The sequence below is a fragment of the Brassica napus genome, chromosome C9, assembly GCF_020379485.1.
Source record: "Brassica napus cultivar Da-Ae chromosome C9, Da-Ae, whole genome shotgun sequence".
Lineage (NCBI taxonomy): Eukaryota > Viridiplantae > Streptophyta > Magnoliopsida > Brassicales > Brassicaceae > Brassica > Brassica napus.
In genome coordinates this window covers 28,997,972-29,022,244 of record NC_063452.1, presented here as the reverse complement: position 1 = coordinate 29,022,244, position 24,273 = coordinate 28,997,972, and the positions used below count along the sequence as shown (strand labels likewise).

Genomic DNA, 24,273 nt, shown 5'->3' with positions numbered 1-24,273 from the left:
ACCAGTGGCATTCAGTTTTAAATATTTAGAAAAATTTAGGGTTATTTTTAATGTGTACTTCAGTTTTAATAGATTAGATATGTCAAAATCATAAAAAAGGTATTTATCTAACTTCAAAGTAACAACAATAAATAGAAATAATAGAGTTATTCCAAATTCTGCAGGATCCATAATGAAACAAAAATCCATCGACAACTGATATATCCCCATAATCGAAGTTTTACAATTATTTTCATAAATTAGTTTTCATATTGTCCGATTTTATTGGGCTGTGTTAGTAAAGCCCGATAGGGTTTATGGTTAAACCGTCGTACGGAATGTATATATATCTTTTGTACAAGTTTAAGATCAATAAGAAAACATATCAAGTTTATTTTACATGGTATCATAACACAAAATCCTGAAACCCTAATTTTTGCTTTCTCCGTTTTCTTTTCTATCTTTTTCTTTCTCTCCAAGTTAGAGCTTCTTTTCTGCTCGAGCTTGCTTTCTGATCAAAAGTCTTATACTCGCCATCATGAGTAAAGACGAAGCTGTAACAAAATATGCTGGTGATTCTGGCGTGGTTACACCATATTCGTTGTACCCTAATGATAATTCAGGGGCAATGATAACTTCTGTTTTGTTAACCGAAGACAACTATAATGAGTGGTCTTCTGAGATGTTGAACGCTCTTAGCGCCAAGAAGAAAAGTGGGTTCGTTGATGGCTCGATTGTCAAACCCGACACTGCTGGAGCTGAGTTGGATTCTTGGATATCGGTGAATTCGATGGTTATTGGATGGCTGCGAACCTCGATTACTCCTCGGGTTCGATCTACAGTCTCGTTTCTTACAAGTGCATACGAGTTATGGGAAAACCTAAGGAAACGATTTTCCGTGGGTAACAAGGTTCGTGTACATCATCTTCGATCACAACTTGCAGCTTGTCGTTAAGATGGTCAATCTGTAATTGATTATTACGGGAAGATGGCGACAATGTGGGATGAACTCTACAGATACAAACCTATTCCGGTGTGTACTTGCGGTGCTTCAGCCAAGTTCGCTAAAGAAAGAGAGGAGGAGAAATTACAACAGTTTGTCATGGGTCTCGATGAATCACGGTTCGCAAACGTGATCACTTCAATCATCGATGCAGACCCCCCTCCAGAACTGGAACAAGTGTATTCTCGAGTTATAAGAGAAGAGCAAAGACTCACTTCTGCAAACTCACGAGAATCGACAGATGCTATTGGCTTCGCTACACGAGGTGATGTTACTGGTTCTGAACTATGCGTTGATCCCGTTGGGAGTAAAAACAGAGACCGGTTACTCTGTTCTCACTGTGGTCGCTCGGGACATGAGAAAGCTTTCTGCTGGAAACTAACAGGGTATCCTGAATGGGTCACCGAGCGAAGCGCTCGTAATGGTGGAAGAGGAAGCAGTCGCGGTTGTCGTGGCAGCTCGGGGTCAGCTACTGGTCGTGGAAAAGCTTTAGCGAATGTAGCTCATGCGACTTTGTCTCATTCCTCCGTCTTTCCAGAACTCACCACTGATCAATGGAAGGCAATCAGTTTGCTTGCTCAAGAAAAAACAGAGTATGCAACAAAAGACAAACTTTCGGGTAAGTTCTCAGGAGATATTATCATCGACACTGGCGCTTCTCATCACATGACAGGGGATCTATCTCTGCTTGTTGATCTTGTTGACACATCTCCGTGTATAGTAGGATTCGCGGATGGAAGTAAAACATACTCTGTCCGTATGGGAGTATTGCCTATCACTGATACAATTTCGCTTATGAACGTTCTTTACGTTCCAGATCTCAATTGTTCATTGATCTCTGTTTCTAAACTGCTTAAGCAACTGAAGAATTGTTTTGCGATGTTTACTGACACTTTGTGTATTGTCCATGACCGTTTCACGAGGAGCCTGATTGGAGCCGGTGAAGAACGAGATGGAGTGTATTATCTAACGGATGTAGCAACAGTTTGAGCTAACAGAGTTGGAGTAGTTTCTGATCAGACTTTGTGGCATCAACGGTTGGGACATCCAGCGTTTTCTGTGTTTTCCGCTTTGCCATTTTCTGATGTTTTAAAATCGCCTACCCCGGGTCCTTGTGACGTTTGTTTCCAGGCTAAGCAAACAAGAGAAGTTTTAAATGATAGTTTCAATAAAACTACGGCATGTTTTGACTTGATACATGTTGATGTCTGGGGACCATATCGTACTCCATCTACTTGTGGTGCTGTTTATTTTTCGACAATAGTCGACGATTTCTCTAGAACAGTATGGCTTCATCTCCTCTTGGAAAAATCAGAAGTACGACAAGTTATGCAAAATTTCTGCGCATATACTAAGAACCAGTTTGGTTTGACCGTTGATGTTAGGAGTTTTGAGGGCTCCTAAAACAAATGTTGTAGTATAGTGATTGTCGAACCAGTTCTGAGGGATTTCAAGCACTGAGAATGCAAGTACTCACTTAATCTAAGTGCAACCAATGATTTAGATGAGTTTTAAGCTATGACTAAAACTAAAAAGCAATAACAGAATGATACTTTTTTTACTAAGGGAAAAGAGAACTCATGGGCATAGGGATTAGACCTTGGGTGATCAAGTTTCGAACTGAGGATGACAAATGATCAATCAAACTATCGACCTTAAGCCTAGACACAATTTTAAGCAAGCTCTATGTCTAGATGAATGCTCATTTGCTAACATATCTCAAACATCAAATGTCTTTGGTTGAATAATATGAAAGCAATCATTACTAACAAGTCTACTAGCTATTTTAGCACCTTTAACAACAAATGTCTTTGGCAAAGTATACTAAAAGCCTAGGAGAGTTGTCTCAGGCATTTCATCAAACACCTTTTGGGTGAGAAATGCCTATTGATCAACTTTTGAGTGGCCAACTCAGAAGATGCATTATGAATACTCTACTAGCAAGGAACAAGAATGATCTACACTAAAACATCCTAGAACTAACCTAATCACCCTTAATTTCCCTAACCCATGAATTTAAAAAGGTGATTACTCACTAATCTCCATGATTCCTCTTAAACCCATATTGGATTTCAGATTAATCATGTAGAGAAATAGATAAGAAATCAACAATAACACAAGAACATAACAATCAAAATCCAAGAGATGAATTTCTCAAGAGAGTTTTTGTGTATTTCTCAATAGATCAAGAGATAATCTCCTGGTGGCTACCCAGAGTACTTAGCTTAGGTTTTTGCAATCTAAAAACAATAAAACAAATGACCAAAAGGCCCCTGAAATAACATAAAAATCGTCCAATCAAACACGCGGAGCGACCTAGCATAGTCGCTCCCGACGCTTTCATCGTGTCTCGCCCCGTCAAAACGCGAGCGACTTGAGCTGGTCGCTCTGGCTGGTCGCTCTGGCTGGGAGCGACCTTGGTAGGTCGCTCTGAGGGGTCGCTCCAGGATGCTCGACTTTGGTGTCTCCGGACGAGAGGACGCGAGCGACCTTGGTGTGTCGCTCCAACAAGTCGCTCCGGACTTCGGGAGCGACCTCAGTGGGTCGCTCTGAGAGGTCGCTTCGGGCTTCGTTTTGTGTCGTCTCGCCATGGAAACGCGAGCGACCTCGGAGCGTCGCTCTGGCAAGTCGCTCTGAGAGGGGTGTCTCACGATAGAAACGCGAGCGACCTCTCCATGTCGCTCTGGCTGGATCGCTACGGGATGTGTGTCACAGCGACTTCACGGCGTCGCTCCGGTGAGGTCGCTCTGGTGCGCTGCTCGTCCGTTGATCGCTTTAAACACTTCTTTTGAGCTCCAAATGCACCCAAATGCCTCCAATAACTCCATGTGGTACTCCAATACCTGATAAAGACTCATGTATGCAAAATGCAACCTAAACATGGCTAAATCCTAGTCTATATGATCAAAATGCACATGGGTGAATGGATAAAACAATGTAAATATGCAAGATATCAACTCCCCCAAACTTATTCTTTTACTTGTCCTCAAGTGAACTTTCTAGAACTCATAGGGAGAGAGGTTTGAAGGTGGGAACTCATAGCCAAAAGAAACACATAAAGCACTCAAATCAACATCTAAATTCAGCATTAGTACACCCTCTCTTAGTATACTCTAGCTTCTCTAGGCCTATTCAACTATTTTCATCCCTACACTCATCATCATGCATTCACACATGCAAATCAGCCAACTCTCAAGTTCATTAAGCATAGCATCAAGTGAATTCTTGCAAATGGCCAATTGGTCCAAATCATTTGGTTGAGTAAGGGAAGACTTTTATTCAAGTGGGTCAAGAGATTCAAAATCCATGATCTTTTAAACAGGTTTACTCTCAAAACAAGTAGCCTTGACATTGCACATAATATATCTAAGAAAGGGACCAACTCATGCATACAATGCTCAATCTCCATTGTTCTACCCTTTTCCCAAACATACAATTGCACAATCATTCTCAAATGTCAAACCCAACTCACATCTCTCACCAAAAGATCCTAAGAACTTTAACTCCTCCTCTTTGAAATCTACAAAGGATTTTCGACAACCTCAAAACATTACTTAGCTCCTAACAACTTTGCTAGCCTCCTTTTTCTTTCTTTTTCTTTTCTTTTCATATATATATATATATATATATATATATTTTTTTTAGATGGGGGCCAAGACTTTCCATAACTTGAGCTAGAGGTTTTTTTACTTATCCCAATAAGGCAATTCACTTAAACACAAAGAGTCATTTCTTTTCCTTTTTCATTGCTCCCAAATCATAATCACAACTCTCACCCTCTACCTATAGCTAGACAATAGAGTGCCCAATCCAGCAAGAATGAAGATCAAGCATTGTCGTTCCCGATACTCTCAACATTATGCACATGTAAGACTTTCCGAAGAAGGCCTCACTCATCAAACAATGAAAGCTTAAAAGAAGGGAAAGGTTTTGGGAGTGGTCTACCACTAGAGTTTGTCAAAATAAGATTGGCATAAAGGATGTGACAACTCAAGTGTGTATAGCCATGACTCAGTACACAAGGGACCATGAGCAAGAAGCATTAAGTTCGTTCAGTTCAAATAAGGTTGTAGTTGGCTTCAAAGACTGAGTTTCAGCAATCAACAAGTTTCAGGAAGAGTCTTCAAGGCTCGAAGCATACAAGTGTTTTTGAGAGGTGCATAAGCTATTCAGGTGCAAAGTAATGTTCTTTACAAGGCATTTCAAATCATTGCTCCCAATGCAAGTAAATGCAACCTATATGCTCTAGACTCTCCTAGAAATGCCAATGATGCAAACTAAATGAATTTTTTTTATGCAAATATATATGTATAATGCAATGCATGAGACTCAAAATCATCAAAGCAAACGTGATCAAATACTTGGTACCTCCCCCAAACTTAAATGACACAGTCTCTGTGTTGTCAAGGAGAGAGAGATACCCAAAAAGAGAAAACTAATATGCAAAAACGAAATGGTATATACAAGGGAAAGTAGTGGGTTACCTTCTATGGAGAATGAGTAGAGGGAGATGCTCCCTCCTCGTCGTCCTCAGGTGGTAACTCTTCAAGGTGCTCATCAGTAAGAGTGCCCATCTCTTCAATGTAGAAGGCTTGCCCGAACACAGTTGGTTTCTTCATTTTCTCCTTGATGTCAAAGTGGAGAACATGCCCTTTACCCAAATGGAGATCAATCGTGCCCTCTTTCACCTTAACAATTGCTCCTGCTGTAGCTAAGAATGGCCTTCCAAGAATCAATGGGTCCTGAGCCTCCTCACCCATCTCAAGCACCACAAAATCTGTAGGTATCTCATACCTTCCAATCTTCACAGGTAGGTCCTCTAAGATGCCCACAGGGTACTTCACTGAACGATCAGCTAACACCAGAGAGAGTTTACACTTCTTGTACTGAGTGAATCCAAGCTTCTTTGCAACAGACAAAGGCATCACGCTGACACTAGCTCCCAAATCGCAGAGACATTTCTCAAATACCATAGGTCCAAGAGCACAAGGTAGTGTGAAGCATCCTGGATCCTCTAACTTCTCTGGAACATCAAGCCTCTGGATGATGGCACTGCACTCATGGGTAAGAATCATCATGCTTTCCATTTCCTTCTTCTTTGCAGCTACAACATCTTTCAGGAACTTGTTGTATTGAGGAATCAACATGAAAGCATCGATGATGGGCATTGCAACCTGAGCTTCACTCATTTGCTTGTCAAACAAAGCCTTGTACTTCTCTAGCAGCTGCCTCTTGAATCTACCAGGGAATGGTAGTTTGGGTTCATAGGGAGGAGGAACAAAAGAATTCTCACTTGCTGGAGCAAGAACTTCACCATCCTTCACTGTTTTCTTCTCTTCCCCAACCTTTCCTTTACCCTTGGCTTCCACAATCTTCTCCAAGATTTCATCATTGATTTTCTCATCAACAATCACCACTTCATCATCTAAGTTGATGGCCACCTCCTCACCTAGTTTCTCAGCATCCCTGGTGAGGGTTGTAGGAGGTAACTGCTTACCACTCCTAAGGGTGATAGCTTTGGCCTCCTTGGGGTTTTGGTCAGATTTTCCAGGTAGAGATCCTTGCTGGCGAGTCTGGTGAGTGTTCATGGAAGCAAACTGATTCTCTAAATTCTTGACTGTAGAAGCAAGATGTGAGAACTTGTTGTTGAGCTCATTGTAGCTCCCATCAATCTTGGAATGAAGGTTCTTCAACTCATAACCAACATGCTTCTCACTTCTAGTCTGAGACTCCAAGATTTGTTTCAGCAGGGTGTCAGTGCTGCTCTCTTGAGGAGCAGAGGAACCAGATGAGGGGTTTTGCTGAGGTTGATAGCTGCCTTGCTGGTTGTTTCGAGGCGGATAACCACTCTGTTGGTTGTTGGGATAGGATTTCTGTTGGTAGTTGTTGTACTGAAAGTTGGGCTCTTTTTTGTACCAGCTACCATTGTTGTTGATGAAACACAGCTCTTCCTGACCTTCCAAACCCTCAACCTCATGGACAACAGGTGGTGTCTCTTGGCTTGGGTTACCAACAAAGTGCAGCTGCTCTTGTGTGGCTTTATCAGCAAGGAGGATGTCTATCTTATCCTGTAGAGCTTTCAACTCCTTCCTCGTCTGCTTATCATCTGTTCGACTGCTTCTGTCGTGGTCTCCACTGTAGACTGCATCACTCTTTACCATGTTGTCAACCAGCTCCTCTGCATCTTCCTCAGTTCTCCCCAAGAAGAACCCATTGCTAGCTGTATCCAGTCTGGCCCTGTACTTAGGAAGAGCACCACGGTAGAATGTGCTCAGCAAGCTCTCCTTAGAGAAACCATGGTGTGGGCATTGAGCTTGGTAGCCCTTGAATCTCTCCCAGGCTTCACTGAATCCTTCCAAGTTCTTCTGTTGAAAACTGGAGATCTCATTTCTCAGCTTAGCAGTTCTTGAGGATGAGAAGAATTTCTCCAAGAATGCTCTCTTGCACTCATCCCAAGTGGTGATAGAGTCGCTGGGTAGAGACTTCTCCCACTGACGTGCCTTATCCCCCAAAGAGAAAGGGAATAGCTTGAGCTTTAAGGCATCTTCGGACACACCATTGGTTTTTGACAACCCACAGTAGCTGTCGAACCTATCCAAGTGATCAAATGGGTCCTCCAGAGCCAAGCCATGATACTTGTTGTTCTCGATCACGTTGAGGAGTCCTGACTTGACCTCAAAGTTGTTGGCTGCCACAGCTGGTGCTCGGATTCCGAATCTATGACCATGTATGTTGGGGCGGTCGTAAGTGCCAATGGGTCGAGCTGCCCGCGGTTGGTGTTCTGCCCCTTGCGGTGGATCTGCCATATCAATATCCAAGTGGGCCTGGTGTTCTTCTTCTCTTCTAGCTCTAGCACACTCCCTCTCAAAAGCTCTGATGTCTGCTACTATTGGAACTAGGTTTGATGGACCCCTGCTCCTCAAGTTCATACACCTGAAAGTGAAAGGTAGGTGAAGAAGAAGAATCAGTAACAAAACAAAATTAAAATGACTTAGTCTCAAGCAAGTGACTAAATCTCAATGTTTAAATCTACTCAGAATTTGGCAACGGCGCCAATTTGATGTTAGGAGTTTTCAAGGCTCCTAAGACAAATGTTGTAGTATAGTGATTGTCGAACCAGTTCTGAAGGATTTCAAGCACTGAGAATGCAAGTACTCACTTAATCTAAGTGCAACCAATGATTTAGATGAATTTTAAGCTATGACTAAAACTAAAAAGCAATAACAGAATGATACTTTCTTGACTAAGGGAAAAGAGAACTCATGGGCATAGGGATTAGACCTTGGGTGATCAAGTTTCGAACTGAGGATGACAAATGATCAATCAAACTATCGACCTTAAGCCTAGACACAATTCTAAGCAAGCTCTATGTCTAGATGAATGCTCATTTGCTAACATATCTCAAACATCAAATGTCTTTGGTTGAATAATATGAAAGCAATCATTACTAACAAGTCTACTAGCTATTTTAGCACCTTTAACAACAAATGTCTTTGGCAAAGTATACTAAAAGCCTAGGAGAGTTGTCTCAGGCATTTCATCAAACACCTTTTGGGTGGGAAATGCCTATTGATCAACTTTTGAGTGACCAACTCAGAAGATGCATTATGAATACTCTACTAGCAAGGAACAAGAATGATCTACACTAAAACATCCTAGAACTAACCTAATCACCCTTAATCTCCCTAACCCATGAATTCAAAAAGGTGATTACTCACTAATCTCCATGATTCCTCTTAAACCCATATTGGATTTCAGATTAATCATGTAGAGAAATAGATAAGAAATCAACAATAACACAAGAACATAACAATCAAAATCCAAGAGATGAATTTCTCAAGAGAGTTTTTGTGTATTTCTCAATAGATCAAGAGATAATCTCCTGGTGGCTACCTAGAGTACTTAGCTTAGGTTTTTGCAATCTAAAAACAATAAAACAAATGACCAAAAGGCCCCTGAAATAACATAAAAATCGTCCAATCAAACACGCGGAGCGACCTAGCATAGTCGCTCCCAGGAGGTCGCTCCCGACGCTTTCTTCGTGTCTCGCCCCGTCAAAACGCGAGCGACTTGAGCTGGTCGCTCTGGCTGGTCGCTCTGGCTGGGAGCGACCTTGGTAGGTCGCTCTGAGGGGTCGCTCCAGAATGCTCGACTTTGGTGTCTCCGGACGAGAGGACGCGAGCGACCTTGGTGTGTCGCTCCAACAAGTCGCTCCGGACTTCGGGAGCGACGTCAGTAGGTCGCTCTGAGAGGTCGCTCCGGGCTTCGTTTTGTGTCATCTCGCCATGGAAACGCGAGCAACCTCGGAGCGTCGCTCTGGCAAGTCGCTCTGAGAGGGGTGTCTAACGATAGAAACGCGAGCGACCTCTCCATGTCGCTCTGGCTGGATCGCTACGGGATTTGTGTCACAGCGACTTCACGGCGTCGCTCCGGTGAGGTCGCTCTGGTGCGCTGCTCGTCCGTTGATCGCTTTAAACACTTCTTTTGAGCTCCAAATGCACCCAAATGCCTCCAAGAACTCCATGTGGTACTCCAATACCTGATAAAGACTCATGTATGCAAAATGCAACCTAAACATGGCTAAATCCTAGTCTATATGATCAAAATGCACATGGGTGAATGGATAAAACAATGTAAATATGCAAGATATCAACCGTCAAATCGGTTCGCAGCGAAAATGGTACGGAATTCATGTGTTTGAGTTCGTTTTTTCAGCAACAAGGCATCATCCATCAGACATCTTGTGTTGGAACACCACAGCAGAATGGTCATGTGGAACGGAAACACAGACACATTCTAAATGTGGCCCGTTCGCTTCTGTTCCAAGCGAGTTTACCAACTAAATTTTGGGGAGAGGCTATCTTGACTGCAGCTCACATTATTAACCTTACACCAAAAAGGTTCTCAACGGTCTCACTCCACACGAGATTCTTTTTGGGAAGAAACCAACCTACGATCATCTGAGAGTATTTGGTTCAGCTTGTTTCACGCACCTCTGATCTCGCGACAAAGATAAGTTTGGTGCGCGTAGTCAAAACTGTGTGTTCTTAGGGTATCCTTTTGGGAAGAAAGGGTGGAAAGTGTATGATCTAGACACTGGAGATTTTTTGGTTTCACGTGATGTCATATTTCGCGAAAACGAGTTTCTATACCAAAAAGAAAGAGATGACGATATTCAGAACTCATTCGATCAACTTAATGTGGCCGATGATGACTGGATTTTTCATCCAGACATTCCAGATACGAGGGACAGGGGGAGTACACACGATAATGCCGATGACTCTCCTCCACTTGAGCAAGTCGATGTTCCCTCTCCACCTGCACAAGTTGATAATTCATCAGCGGCTCCTAGTCCTGTTTTTGTCATTAATGAGAAGGATACTTCTCCTGCTGAGACAACTATTATACTACTGTCTGGTGATTTAGCGATTCTTCCTGATGATGGGTCTCATGACGTTACGGCTGAAAATCTTACATCAACTGCTAAAGTTGTTGCTGTCTCTGGCTCTCCTCTGGTTGAAACCTTAAACCGTAGCCAACGATCAAGACAACCGCCCAAGAAACTCAATGATTATATGCTCTACAACGTCCGCTGCATTGATAATACACTTCCTGATCCCGCTCTCACCGACTCGTCAGATTCGTCCTTTACGGTCTCAGGTAACACTCCTTATCTACTTGAACATTACATGTCTGATGCTGTGTTCTCCCCAGGACATCAAGCATTCTTGGCCGCAATTCTAGCAGGAGCCGAACCTAAGAGTTACAAAGAAGTATTACAGGCCAAGATATGGCGAAATGCTATGGTTGCTGAAGTTGATGCTTTCGAGGAAAATAAAACTTTCAGCATAGTTGATCTTCCTGAAGGTAAAGAAGCTCTTGGAAATCAATGGTTTTTTAAGTACAAATACCTAGCTGATGGCACGATAGAACGTCCTAAAGCACAGTTGGTTGTACTCGGTAATCATCAAGTAGAGGGAGAGGATTTTGCAGAAACATTTGCACCGGTTGCAAAGGTCACTACCGTTCGTGCACTTCTAAAAATTATTGCGGTTAATAAATGGGAAGTACATCAAATGGATGTACATAATGTGTTTTTACATGGAGATCTTGAGGAAGAGGTTTATATGAAACTCCCATTGGGATTTCGTCATTCTCAGCCAAATAAAGTATGTCGTCTGCACAAGTCTTTATATGGTCTCAAACAAGCTCCACGTTGTTGGTTTGAAAAGCTAACGACAGCTTTAAAAGAGTTCGGGTTCATACAATCTTACTCTGATTACTCGCTATTTATTTACACCCGTGGGCAGATTGAAATGCGAGTTCTCGTCTACGTTGACGATTTATTGATTTGCGGTAATGATACTTCTTCGTTAAGCTCTTTCAAAGAATACTTGGGAACATGTTTCCACGTGAAAGACCTCGGAAAATTGAAATATTTCCTCGGTTTGGAAGTAGCTCGCAACGATGAAGGTATTTTTTTGTCCCAGCAAAAATATGCACTGGAGATTGTTAAAGACACGGGGATGCTTGGGTCCAAACCTGTCTACTTTCCCATGGAGCAGCAACACGGTCTCGCAAAAGACAAGAGCCCTTTCTCGGTCAATCCAGTTCGCTATAGAAGCCTAGTTGGGAGACTTATTTATCTCCTCATCACGCGACCGGATCTTTCATACTCGGTGCATACTCTTTCACAATTCATGCAGGCACCACGCGAGGCTCATTGGGAAGCTGCTCTACGTATTGTCCGTTTTGTTAAGTGCACTGCTGGTCAGGGGATCATGTTTCGCGCCGACACAGACTTGACTCTGACTGCGTATTGCGACTCTGACTGGAACTCGTGTCCTTTGTCAAGACGATCATTGACTGGATATGTCACGTTTCTTGGTGGTTCTCCTATATCATGGAAATCTAAAAAGCAAGACAAGGTTTCTCGTTCGTCGGCTGAAGCCGAGTATCGCGCTATGAGACACACTTTGGATGAGATATTATGGCTTCTACAACTGCTCAAAGAACTTCGTTTCCCGCACACAACCCCTGTTCATCTCTTTTGCGACAATCAAGCAGCTATATACATCGCAGCAAATCCGGTATTTCATGAAAGAACAAAGCATGTAGAATCTGATTGTCATGCGGTTAGAGATGCAGTTCTTGATGGAACAATCGCAAAACCTCACGTCCGCACTCATGAACAGCTGGCTGATCTTCTAACAAAGGCTTTAGGGAGACAACAATTTGAGCGTTTAGTGTCCAAGTTGAGCATTCTCAATCTTCATGCTCCAACTTGAGGGAGAGTATTGGGCTGTGTTAGTAAAGCCCGATAGGGTTTATGGTTAAACCGTCATACGGAATGTATATATATCTTTTGTACAAGTTTAAGATCACTAAGAAAACATATCAAGTTTATTTTACAGATTTCATACCCAAAACCCTAAATAAACTTTCTTCACTCAGGTTTCTTGGTGGCTTCAGGATTGTTGTCAGCATTTGAGTCATTGGTTGTCTTCAAGGAATCTTATGTCATTTTCTTCTCAGCTTCAGGACTGGTTAAATTCTTCTCAACGTCCTCACTCCTTGTACCTTAGGCAGGTTGTTCAGTATCTACAGCTAGAGGATACTACCTCATCCCTTGAGGTGTACCAGGAATTTCCACAGGCAATACACTCCAACTAAATGCATAAAAAATCAGAATGTGATTATTATGATCCATGAATATGCATAAGATCGTGCCGAGAATAGATGACGTAATATTGAAAGGCAAAAGAACCTGATAGCGATCTCGATGCCCAGCTTGAACGATATCTCTCAGGCCAACTTTAATATGACTGCATCTCGAGCATCTTACATCAGTCATCTGCATCAAAAGCCAACACATGGCATGGTCAAAGACAGTCTCCAACACAAATCCAAGAAACTCGATAAAACTTTGGCTGTCATAATTGAAAAAACCTGCATTCGTTCCGCATCATCAGGCTCATTCTTCTCTGTTTCCTCATTAGTTAGACCCACCTGAATCCCATAAAAAACAAATCTTATTAGTTTAAAGTTTAAGAAATAATCATTACTATTTACCCATTATAGCAGAAAGCAAGATTAAGATTAATCTGTTTACAAATATGATAGTAATATGATAGTATAACAATTCCCTAACCTTTAACTCAGTGGGTGACATGTTCGAAATCTTTTCAGGTTCTAACTCGCCACTGAGCAGTCGTTTAGCCAGCAGTGCAGTGTTCTACAGACAAAACAAAATGGAACTAATTTTCAATGATCATAAAGGCATACAAATTTTAGCATGTCATATAAGAATGTCACATTCAATTCATAGATCAACAACGGTTAAGAATATGGAGCATACGTGCAGAGATAATCATGAAATGGCATGAATGCAGATTCTAACCTTCAGATTGAATGCCAATGTCCTTATCCTTTGATTGTATTTAGAATAATCTGATGCATAAGAAACATTTATAGCCAGCTCAAGGGCACACACGGGAGAAACAGCAGCATCTGGCCAGAGAAAGCTCTCATCCTATCAAGCAGTTTAAACAAAAGGGTTAATGAAAGGTGAGTGCGTGAAAATAGAGACTATTTGGAACTCACATTTGCTTCATCACCAGCATTAAAGCATATGCTCTGGACTGCTTCCAGAAGCTTCGCCAAACATTCGTTACGATGAGAATTATCTGTTAGTGAATCAAACTTGTCTAAGATAGAATGATACTCTGATGAAATAGGAAAGACATCTTTGTCCTTTCTAAGATCAACATGAGGTTTTTTTACTTTCCCGGAAAATCTTTTAGCCTTCTCTACATCTTCTTCAGTTTCAAAGTCAGGAAGATCACCCAATCGCGCCAATGACTTATCCACAAAGAGGTCAATTTCACGTTGTTTTGCAACTTCATAATCCTTGTCAGTCAACTTCCACAGCTTCTTATCAACCGTATCATACACCTTTCGCACGATAAAACCTCTGCCACTCGGAAGTTGCTTATGTGCTGGAACAAAATTCACCACGCATCTTTGCATCACTGATTCTGCTGGGACCTCATCACGATGGAAACTGTAGAAACGTTCACGTGTATCATTTACTACCCATTTTCCACCATCCTTTTTCTTTGCATCTTCTTGACGATAAAACCATTGTACCAGAATCATCATGCTTCCATCTTGTCTTTTTGTAATATCCTACCCCAAAAAAAAACAAGTGAAATGGATGACACAACAAGATTTAAGAGGCCATATGCGATTATTAAATATTTCAACTATTTTTTTTTTTGCAAATTTGAAGGCGTAAATTATTTTTTTTTTTTTGCCTGTCTATGTAATTTTTTTCAAAATTTTGGGGTGCTTAAGGTCAATGTTTCATTTGGCTTTACCCAAGACCAGCATATACAAAAATTCAGTACCTTGATAATGGCAACATAAGGCTCAAGACTATTGTCTTCTAGATGCAACAGCACCGAATCCTCCTGTTCAAGAAAGGAATGTCAGAGAGGCTAGAAACAAAGCATATCTTCTTTGGACTTATCAAAAAAAAAAAAAAAAGAAACAAAGCATTCAGGTGCAAAGGGAAAGCATGATGTAACTCACCAGCTTGTATCTGTTACCGCCGTATTCGAACTGCCCGTAATGGGTTCCTCTACCCGTAACTTTAACCGGCTCACCAACCGGTTTCGCGTCATCGGGATCCAATTCCTTCGGCGGCGTTTCTTCGTCATCTTTCTTCTTCTTCCTCTCTGTCTCCTCCTCTTCCCCATCAGACTCTTCGTTCAGGCTCACCTTCTTACGCTTCCTCATTTTTCCCTCCATTGTTTCCTTAGGTCTCCTTGAGTTCTGTCCCTGAGACAACATCTTCGCTAGAGAGTCCTCTTCGTCGTCACTCGAGTACACCTGAGCAAACCTCCGACACGACACCATCTTTCTTCCTCCTCCCTGCGTGAATAAGAGAGCAGAGACAATTAAAAAGATGTATTGTTGTTTTTGTAAATATGATAGAAAGTAGTATGTATATTCTTCACACACCTTCTTAACTTTTTGATCTTCCAGAGAGGTTTGATACATACATATTTACTAACTTACAGTTTTATAAGACTAGATTTATTTTATTGCTTAATTATCTTTAAAGACTTTTATGGTCAACCTATTTTATTACTTTAGTATCCCAGCTCATTTTGACAAGTTTATGTGAAAATTAATATTAATTTAGTTACATTTTAAACCAAATTTAAGCAGAAGTTTATTTTATTGCCAAATTTAGCAAAAAGATTTTTTTTTAAAAAAATTTATTTCTTAGTTATTAATTTTCGAAAAGTATTATTTGCTTAAATGTTTGTTTGCAAAAATTATTTTCAATTAAATTATTACAGAAATATTTAGCTAAACTGTAGTTCGATACAAAAAAATATTGTAAGATTTCATAACATAATCACAAAATTTAATATTATTAATATTTATATTTTTTAAAACATATTTTATTGGTTCAAAAATAAAATTATTTCCAAAAAATTGGTCAAGTTTATCATTTTGGGATATCTTTTTAAAAAAATCAGAATGGGCAAATTATTATTTAGGAAAGTTTATTAACAAAACTAAGATTGGTCAAAGTATTTAATAAAAATGGTCAACTTTCTAATTTAGGATATCTTATTAATAAAAATAAAATTTGTCAAGCTAATAAATAAAAGAAAAGGTAATCACTAAACTACGTCCTATGTTTGTACGTAAAGATTAGTATTTTAGTTCCTTAAAGATTGAGTAGTTTGCATAAAACACAGTCAAGACTTGTATTTTTCACAATAGGAAGTTAATTAATAATTCATGATATATACTTTAGTGGTTTGTGCTTGTTTAGTAATTTTTCTTTTGTACCTTTTTCAGATAAAAATCGTTAAGTTGCTTCCTCAATTATTTAAATATATTTTAATAGATTTGTACACAAATAAAATATTTAAAAGTTAAGAAACAAACATATATCCAAATGAGATGTTAGACCATCTCCAATGGTTCACTCAATTTTTCACTCTAAAATAGAATAACTCTATAATAGAACTGAGTTATATTTCAATAGTATTCTATTTTAGAGTGAAAAATAGAGTGGTGAATAAAAATAAACAAATTACTCTAGTAAACTAATTTTCACTCTATTATATAATAAAATATAAGAAAACTATTGGGTCATTTTTATTTTAATGTCTATTTTAGAGTGAAACATAGAGTGAGATTGAGGATGCCCTTGCGAGACATAGTGTCGGTAGAAAACTTTTGGATGGCCTAAGCAATTTTAAACATGTTTAATATTTTTATCTAGTATCATATATATTTATAATATAATAGATGTCGTATTAAAATTCCATACACTAGTTCAACTCGATAAAATAACTTAATTAAGTCGACGTATAGCGTTAATCAAAATTATAAACTATGTTTACACATACATGATATATCAGTGTTGTTACTAGCTCTATCCTATATTTTGAGTATTTTATTTAGTTAAGTATGTGTTTTGAATTCTTTTGGTGTTATTTGGTAGTTTTACAGGTTTAAAGTCTACTTAGAACAATTGAGTTTGAACTGGATACAAAAAAAAAAAAAAAAACAAAAGATGTAGAATTATGCAAATGTGTTAGAAATTGAACAACATATATGGAAGATTTTCCACAGTGAAATTGAGCTCAGTTTGGACAAAAGATAGAGAATTGACTTCTCTTTCCAATACCACCGGGGGAGGTCGATCTATCGGTTAGATCGAAAGTTATGCGCATATTACTGAAAACTGGACTGTTTGCCAATTTAATACGAATTTTTTTTAGATTTTCTTATTTTCGGTTTGATTTGTCCTAAAATTCGATCATTACGTATTTTGACCTATATCTACTATTTTGAGCCGTTTTTAGGTCCAGACTTTTAAGCTTTAAAGTTGTGAAGAGACAAAAGAATCTTTTTGAACTTTGTTTCTGTCTCTTTATTCCAATTATGCAGATTCTATCATTGATCTTGTGTTACTTGGTTATGTTGAGTAGCATTATAGTTAGATTTTAGGGTTTCAAAGGAGTCTAAGAAAATGAATTTTAGGATTGTTTGATTAGATAATATGCGTTACAGTTCTTCACTTGGATTGTTTTTAATGTTTGAACTTATTGATCACCTAATTCATGATCTTAGGTTAACTGAATGCAGTGGGAGTTGATTTGATTGCTTGAAAATATTTCATGTGAGCAAGGTGTCCTTAACCAACAGGGATTGATGTTATTGCACTTTGTGGACTTATCGAAACTCGAACCTGATGCATGTTCAATCTCTTAGGTTCAACGGGAGTTAGTTCTCTAAGTTATTAGACATAGTAACTGGAGTCACAGTAGTGGGAAGTTTATACATTCGTGTTTTGAGTTTTAGAATGGTGCTTAGTTGATTTTTTTCAAAAATTGTATACATTCATAATCTGATTTCATGTGATTTTCCTAAAGCATGACTCTCTTATTTCATTGTTTATATCTGCATATTTATTTTCTGCTTACTTTAAGGAAAACCAAAATCCCTTTTTGCCCTAGCTAGACTCTATTATCACATACTTATTGTCAAATCTTGGTCTTAGTTGATTTTCTTCCTTTTATACTATTGTGATTTGATGTGCACTAAAACTCTAAGTTGTTAATACACTATTAAAAATTAATGTGAACAATTCAGATTAAAATAAGTTCACTCGTTATGGCCAAGGGACGCTCTCAAACGAAATAAAACTAAACGATGGAGAGAAATCGATCCTTTAAGGCGTAATTTTTAAAACATCAGATAGATAAGATAGCAGAACCATCCTTGCAATAATTCTAGTATTTTCTGGTCATACCACATAAAACACTACACAACAATACTCACAAGCAATTTGAGTTTTAAGCTTTTGTTAGTTGGATGCATGGACAGAAGACCATTACCAAGATTATTAATATATTGAGGTCCAGCAACATACAGCTTTTGCATTATTAAACAAAGACTATTATACTTTTAAAGTTATAATTGGTTTACGGTTGGCTTAACTCTCCACAAAACCATATATAATGAAACAGTTTAGATTAGAGGTCAGGAAGATCACCCAATCGCGCCAATGACTTATCCACAAAGAGGTCAATTTCACGTTGTTTTGCAACTGCATAATCCTTATCAGTCAACTTCCACAGCTTCTTACTAACCGTATCATACACCTCTCGCACAATAAAACCTCTGCCTCTCGGAAGTTGCTTATGAGCTGGAACAAAATTCACCACGCATCTTTCAATCACTGATTCTGCTGGGACCTCATCACGATGGAAACTGTAGAAAAGTTCATGTGTATCATTTACTACCCAGTTTCACTACAACAAATATAGGTATTGATAGCAGATTATAATAGCACAATTTTCGTAACTGCTATGGAAAGGTAATTAGAAGCCTGAATAAGAAATATATAGCATTTTACTTATGCTATGCCGAAAAATCAGTTAAACGAGATTAAAAACTTACTAATCACCCAAGTTTATACACTTAGCGGCAACACTTAGAAAAAAAGGGGGTTTTCGCGGCCAAAATTTCTCAAATTACTTTTCATAGCATTAGAAAAAAAAAAAAAGGTTCTCGTTTTCTCCGTCTTCTCTTCTTCTCCACATCGAGCTCAACGCTCTCTCCACCATCTCCAACTCGATTCCTCGTCGCTCACCAACATTAATCTCTTCGCTCATCCTAACCGAGTCTCCAATTCGATTCAGCCTTCATCATCTCCGAATTCAAAGTGAATCCTTAATGCTGTGATTAGTTAGGTTTTGATTTTGTCGACTGATTCAAGTTCTGAAAGTAGATAGGTTTTGGCTGCTCAATGCTGTGATAATTACTTAGGTTCTGGGTTCATATTTGGTTCCATTAATCCTAACCGAGTCTCCAATTCGATTCAGCCATCATCATCTCCGATTTCAAATCCGATATTCTAAATTGAAAGTGAATCCTTAATGCTGTGATTAGTTAGGTTATGATGTTGTCGATTGATTCAAGTTCTGAAAGTAGATAGGTTTTGGCTGTTCAATGCTGTGATAATTAGTTAGGTTCTGGGTTCATATTAGTTTCCATTAATCACAGTTTTTTTTTGCAGGTGTGGGTTCGTGTCTTCACAATCTTGCGTCTTCTATCTTCTGTGGAGGTTAGCCACATCTATTTACTTATTCTCATTTTGTAATCATTTGTAGCCTTTGTAGACATTGCGTTTGTTGTTTGCGGTTAACACTTTGAAGTGTAATTTATATTGTCATTGTTGCTTGAACCATGTACGCTTGTTTGAACTGTGGCAAGGGTCTTAACAATGTTGGACAAGTCATGGGTGCATTTATGTAGGTATGTACATTTGTTTAAGTGTTCAGTTTATGCATTTCCTCTTATCATAACTATTTTTTTTTACATGAACTTAAGAGTTGATTCTGCATATGAGAGAGGTGCGAGGAGTTTTGTCAATGATGTTACTGCTAAGTTAGGAGTTAATGGGAAGATTGTATGTCCATGCGCCCGATGTCGTAATCTAGATCGCCATACAAGTGAGGAGGTTGTCTCTCATTTGGTTATAAATGGAATGGGTGATGCTTACAAGGTACGGTCGGATTGGTTTCACCATGGAGATGGTAACTCAGTTGATGTAGTGGAAGTTAAAGATAGATGCTGGAATGCTGAGATCCTTAGTTTATATGAAGCCGCAAACTGCTTAGATGAGGATTTAGCCATTCGGGGGTCAGAGTTGCATGAGTCAGTTGAGGGTGAGGATAGGAAAGAAGATGAGTTTTTAGCAAAACTTGCAGAGGCTGAAACCCCCTTGTATCCAACGTGTTCGAGTCATAGCAAGCTATCAGCTGTAGTTTCATTGTTCAGGATTAAGTCTCAGAATGGGTGGTCAGACAAGAGCTTTGATGACTTACTGCAAACTTTGTCGAACATGTTACCTGAAGACAATGTGCTGCACACATCAACTTATGATGTCAAGGAGTTTTTGAAATCTTTTGATATGGGATATCAAAAAATTCATGCTTGTGTGAACGACTGCTGCTTATTTAGAAAGAAGCTGAAGACGGCTGAGAGTTGCCCAAAATGCAAGGCGCCTAGATGGAAGACCAACATGCATACTGGTGAAATCAAGAAGGGTGTTTCACAGAAGGTTTTGAGATACTTTCCAGTAATACCTCGCCTGAAAAGGATGTTCAGATCGGAGCAACTTGCAATGGATTTACGATGACATTTCAATAACAAGAGCACAGATGGGAAACTGCGCCATCCAGTAGATTCTGTTACTTGGCAGTCAATGAATGACAAGTATCCGGCGTTCGCAGCGGAGGAGAGGAACTTGCGACTTGGGCTTTCAACAGATGGGTTTAATCCCTTCAGTATGAAGAACAGCCGATACAGTTGTTGGCCTGTGTTACTAGTGAATTACAACATGGCTCCTCACCTATGTATGAAGGAGGAGAACATAATGCTCAGTCTGCTGATTCCAGGACCCCATCAACCGGGTAATAGTATAGATGTATACTTAGAACCTCTGATAGAAGATTTAAAACATCTGTGGTGCATAGGCGAGTTAACATACGATGCAGTTAGTAAGACAACCTTTACGCTTAAGGCAATGCTTCTTTGGACTATTAGTGATTTCCCCGCATATGGGAATCTTGCTGGTTGTAAAGTGAAGGGTAAGATGGGTTGTCCTATATGCGGGAAGCACACAGATAGTTTGTGGCTGAGTAATAGTAGGAAATTTGTATTTATGGGCCACCGGAAATGTTTGCCTCCCTTACATAGTTTCAGAGGAAAGAAGACTTGGTTTGATGGGAAAACAGAGCATGGGACAAAGGGAAGGATACTGACGGGTAGGAATGTCTCATTTGTGCTGAGAAATTACAATAATGTGTTTGGTAATAGAAAACAGTCTGGGAAAAAGAGAGCTACTAGAGTTGACATACCATCTGATAACGAGGAGGAACTAAGTGAATCTGATGAAGATGAAGATATAGGAGAGAAAGACGAAGAGGAATTGTCTAGATGGAAGAAACGTTAGATTTTTTTCTCATTGCCTTATTGGGAGGTATGGATAAAAATTCGATTTACAAGATGTTTAATTCTATAACACTTGTTCTGACTGATTTCTTTATTTGCTTTCACATGAGCAGGAGCTACCTGTTCGACATAATCTAGACGTTATGCATGTGGAGAGGAATGTGGCTGCAAGCTTGATTGCCACATTATTACATTGTGGCAATTCAAAGGATGGTCTAAAGGCTAGAAAGGATCTTGAAAGTCTTGGTATCAGGAAGGATTTGCATCCAAAAGCTCAGGGTAAAAGGACATTACTCCCAGCAGCTCCATGGTCTTTGTCAAAGTCAGAGAAACACACATTCTGTAAGCGGCTCTTTGATTTTAAAGGTCCTGATGGCTACTGTGCTAATATATCTAGTTGTATATCATTAGAGGAGTGTAAGGTGATGGGACTCAAATCTCATGATTACCACGTCCTAATGCAACAACTGCTGCCAGTAGCAATTAGAGGCTTACTATGTAAGGGTCCTAGGGTAGCCATTTTCCGCTTATGCGCTTTCTTCAACCTTCTATGCCAACGAGAACTTGATATGGAACAACTCCAGCTAATGGAAACTGAAATTGTGGAGACTGTTTGCATTTTTGAAAGATTTTGGCCACCTAGTTTCTTCGACATCATGGTTCACTTGTGTGTGCATCTAGGCAGAGAAGCTCGACTTGGTGGTCCTGTCCATTTCCGATGGATGTATCCTTTTGAAAGGTATGTTTTCTTGTGAAAAAAAATATTTATTTATCTTCCAAATGGACTTATAACTAAAATTTTATGTTCACTTAAAACAGGTACATGAAAGTATTGAAAGACTATGTAAGAAACACAGCAAGACTAGAGGGGTGTATAGCTGAGTCTTATCTTGCAGACGAGTGCATGAAGTTCTGCTCGGCTTTCTTGAAGACTACAACAAATGTAGAAGAAAAAGAGGACAGAAACACTGAGTATGAGAGCCTTTCCATCCTCGAAGGTCGTCCTATATCAGCTGCCCGCTCATTCCAATTTTCTGATACAGAGTTGAAAATAGCTCATCTTGCTGTAATACAAAACACGGCTATGGTGGATCCATATGTTGAGTAAGTTTCTCTTACTACTTAGAATATTTTTCATTTAAACTTATATTAGATTCCAGTATTGAGGTTTGTTTTTTTCATATGCAAGTGCTCATTTACAACATCTACAAGACTCAAATAGTAGATGTCAACGGGATGCAACTTATTTATGGCGTATGCACACTGAAAAAATCGCGGCGTGGCTAAAGCAACAGGTCTCTTAGTACTGTAAATGTTTTTATTTGATTTTGTACCCATGTAGTTTAGCTGACAAATTTTTATTTTAATAAATTTTAGAAACCCATTGATTCAGCTGATGAGGAAGAGACACTGAAGTGGCTGGCTTATGGTCCTCGTAGTATAGCCCGATCTTACACAGGCTACATTGTGAATGGCCTACAGTTTTATACGAAGCAAGTGCATAGGCTAAGTCAGAATAGTGGGGTTTACTATGAGGCAACAGCAATGTGTAGATCAAGTGCAAGGGACACAGCGCAGGTGGTAGACGTTGTATCCTACTATGGAAGAGTAGTTGATATTATACTACTGGATTACAATGCCTTCTACGTGCCAATATTCAGGTGTGAGTGGGCAGTTAAAGGTAACGGTGTGAAGGTAGAGGATGGCTTTACGCTGGTTAATTTTAATCACAGCCACATATCCTTTGGAAAGGATCCATTCATTTTAGCATCTCAGGCGAGACAGATATTTTACTCAAGGGAAAATGATGAATCGAGTTGGTATGTAGTGATGAAGTGTCCAAGTAGAAGATACAGTGATGAGAAAGTGGATGACCTACATGCAGATGTAGGTCCATTGCCTTCGGATATGGATATGAGTCTAGAAGACATATCGTATGAAGCTGATGATGTCAGAGATGATAGTGAAGGAATATATGTTTGATTTCGTTGATTAACTATTCTTGGGTTTGCATTACATTCTTTGGTTGATTATGGAATAAATGATTGATTGCATTGATTAACTATTTAGGATTCATGTTTGAGTTGGTTTGAGTATGAGTTAATTGTTGAGTTTCCCTTGAGTTTTATTGTAGGATTGTCATGGCCGGTAAAGGGAGAAAGCAATCCAGGAAAAGGAAGACCCAAGTACGAGTTGATGACCCTGAATTCATCGGCACCATCTACCATGGGATTGAGGAATCTCTGCCTCTACACAAAGAGAACCCGACACAGCCACAGCTTGATGAACCACGAGGTGCTAGTGACGGTGGAGAAGAACTCAACCAAGATGCCGAAGGTTCTAATGCTCGAGTAGAAGAACCCATCATAGATTCCGAAGCTGCTAATGATGGTGGAGAAGAACTAAACAAAGATCCTGAAGCTGCTACGGCTTGTGGAGAAGAACCCAACAAAGAGGCCCAAGGTGCTAAGGTTCGTGATGAGGATAGTGATATGGTACAGCCCCAGACTAAGAAACACAGAGGACCAACGAAGATGAAAGATATTGCAAGAGATCCTAATGCACGAATAAAAGTGGAGTTCACCGAGTTTGGAGAACCTTGTGGAGAAGGATCAGTTAAGCTTTCTTCTTACTTAGGTCCCTTGGTAAGGGAACATGTTCCTGTCGTCATAGATGATTGGAGAAAAATTGGTGAGGAACGGAAGACTGTTCTCTGGAAATCTGTTAAGGTATTTCTAGTAATGCTCATTGTAGTTTATGCTTGTCTTTATTTTTTCTTGTTAACCTTAAATTTTTCTTGTTGCTGTAGTTACGGTTTGAACTGGATGGAGAGTTTGAGAAAGCGGCAGTAATGAAACAGATGGGATGCTTATGGAGGGCCTCTAAATCACGCTTGGTTAATCAGATTATTAAAGCTGATAACCACGCAGAGCGAATGAAGTTGCGTCCAGACAATATTCCAGTGGCTGAGTGGAGGAAGTTTGTGAAATAGAAGACTAGTAAAGAGTTCAAGGTATGAAATTGTACTTAGTTTTATTTTTCATATTCAGCATTGTAACACTTCTATATAGGCTGTTAGCGATGCATTCAAGGAAAGAAGATGTAAGCAGATTCCTCATACATGTAGCCGTAAAGGAATGGTTAGACTGGCAGAAGATTTAGTAAGTATTTTCCTGCTAATGATCTTTAATCGTATGAACATGTGGTGATATATTTGACATTGGTTTTTAATAAGA

At 39.5% G+C, this 24,273-nt stretch overlaps 1 protein-coding gene and 1 non-coding gene across 2 annotated transcripts; one reads left to right on the top strand and one right to left on the bottom strand.

Moving 5' to 3' along the window:
• The first annotated feature begins 7,273 nt into the window (after positions 1 to 7,273).
• Positions 7,274 to 7,380, top strand: LOC125593534. Its single transcript, XR_007329438.1, has one exon. It is a non-coding gene; the product is annotated as a small nucleolar RNA R71 (small nucleolar RNA).
• A 4,537-nt stretch (positions 7,381 to 11,917) lies between these two features.
• Positions 11,918 to 14,939, bottom strand: LOC125593339. Its single transcript, XM_048769841.1, has one exon. The coding sequence runs from the start codon at positions 14,141 to 14,143 to the stop codon at positions 13,571 to 13,573; it is 573 nt and encodes a 190-aa protein (XP_048625798.1). The 5' UTR covers positions 14,144 to 14,939; the 3' UTR covers positions 11,918 to 13,570.
• Between the last annotated feature and the right edge of the window lie 9,334 nt (positions 14,940 to 24,273).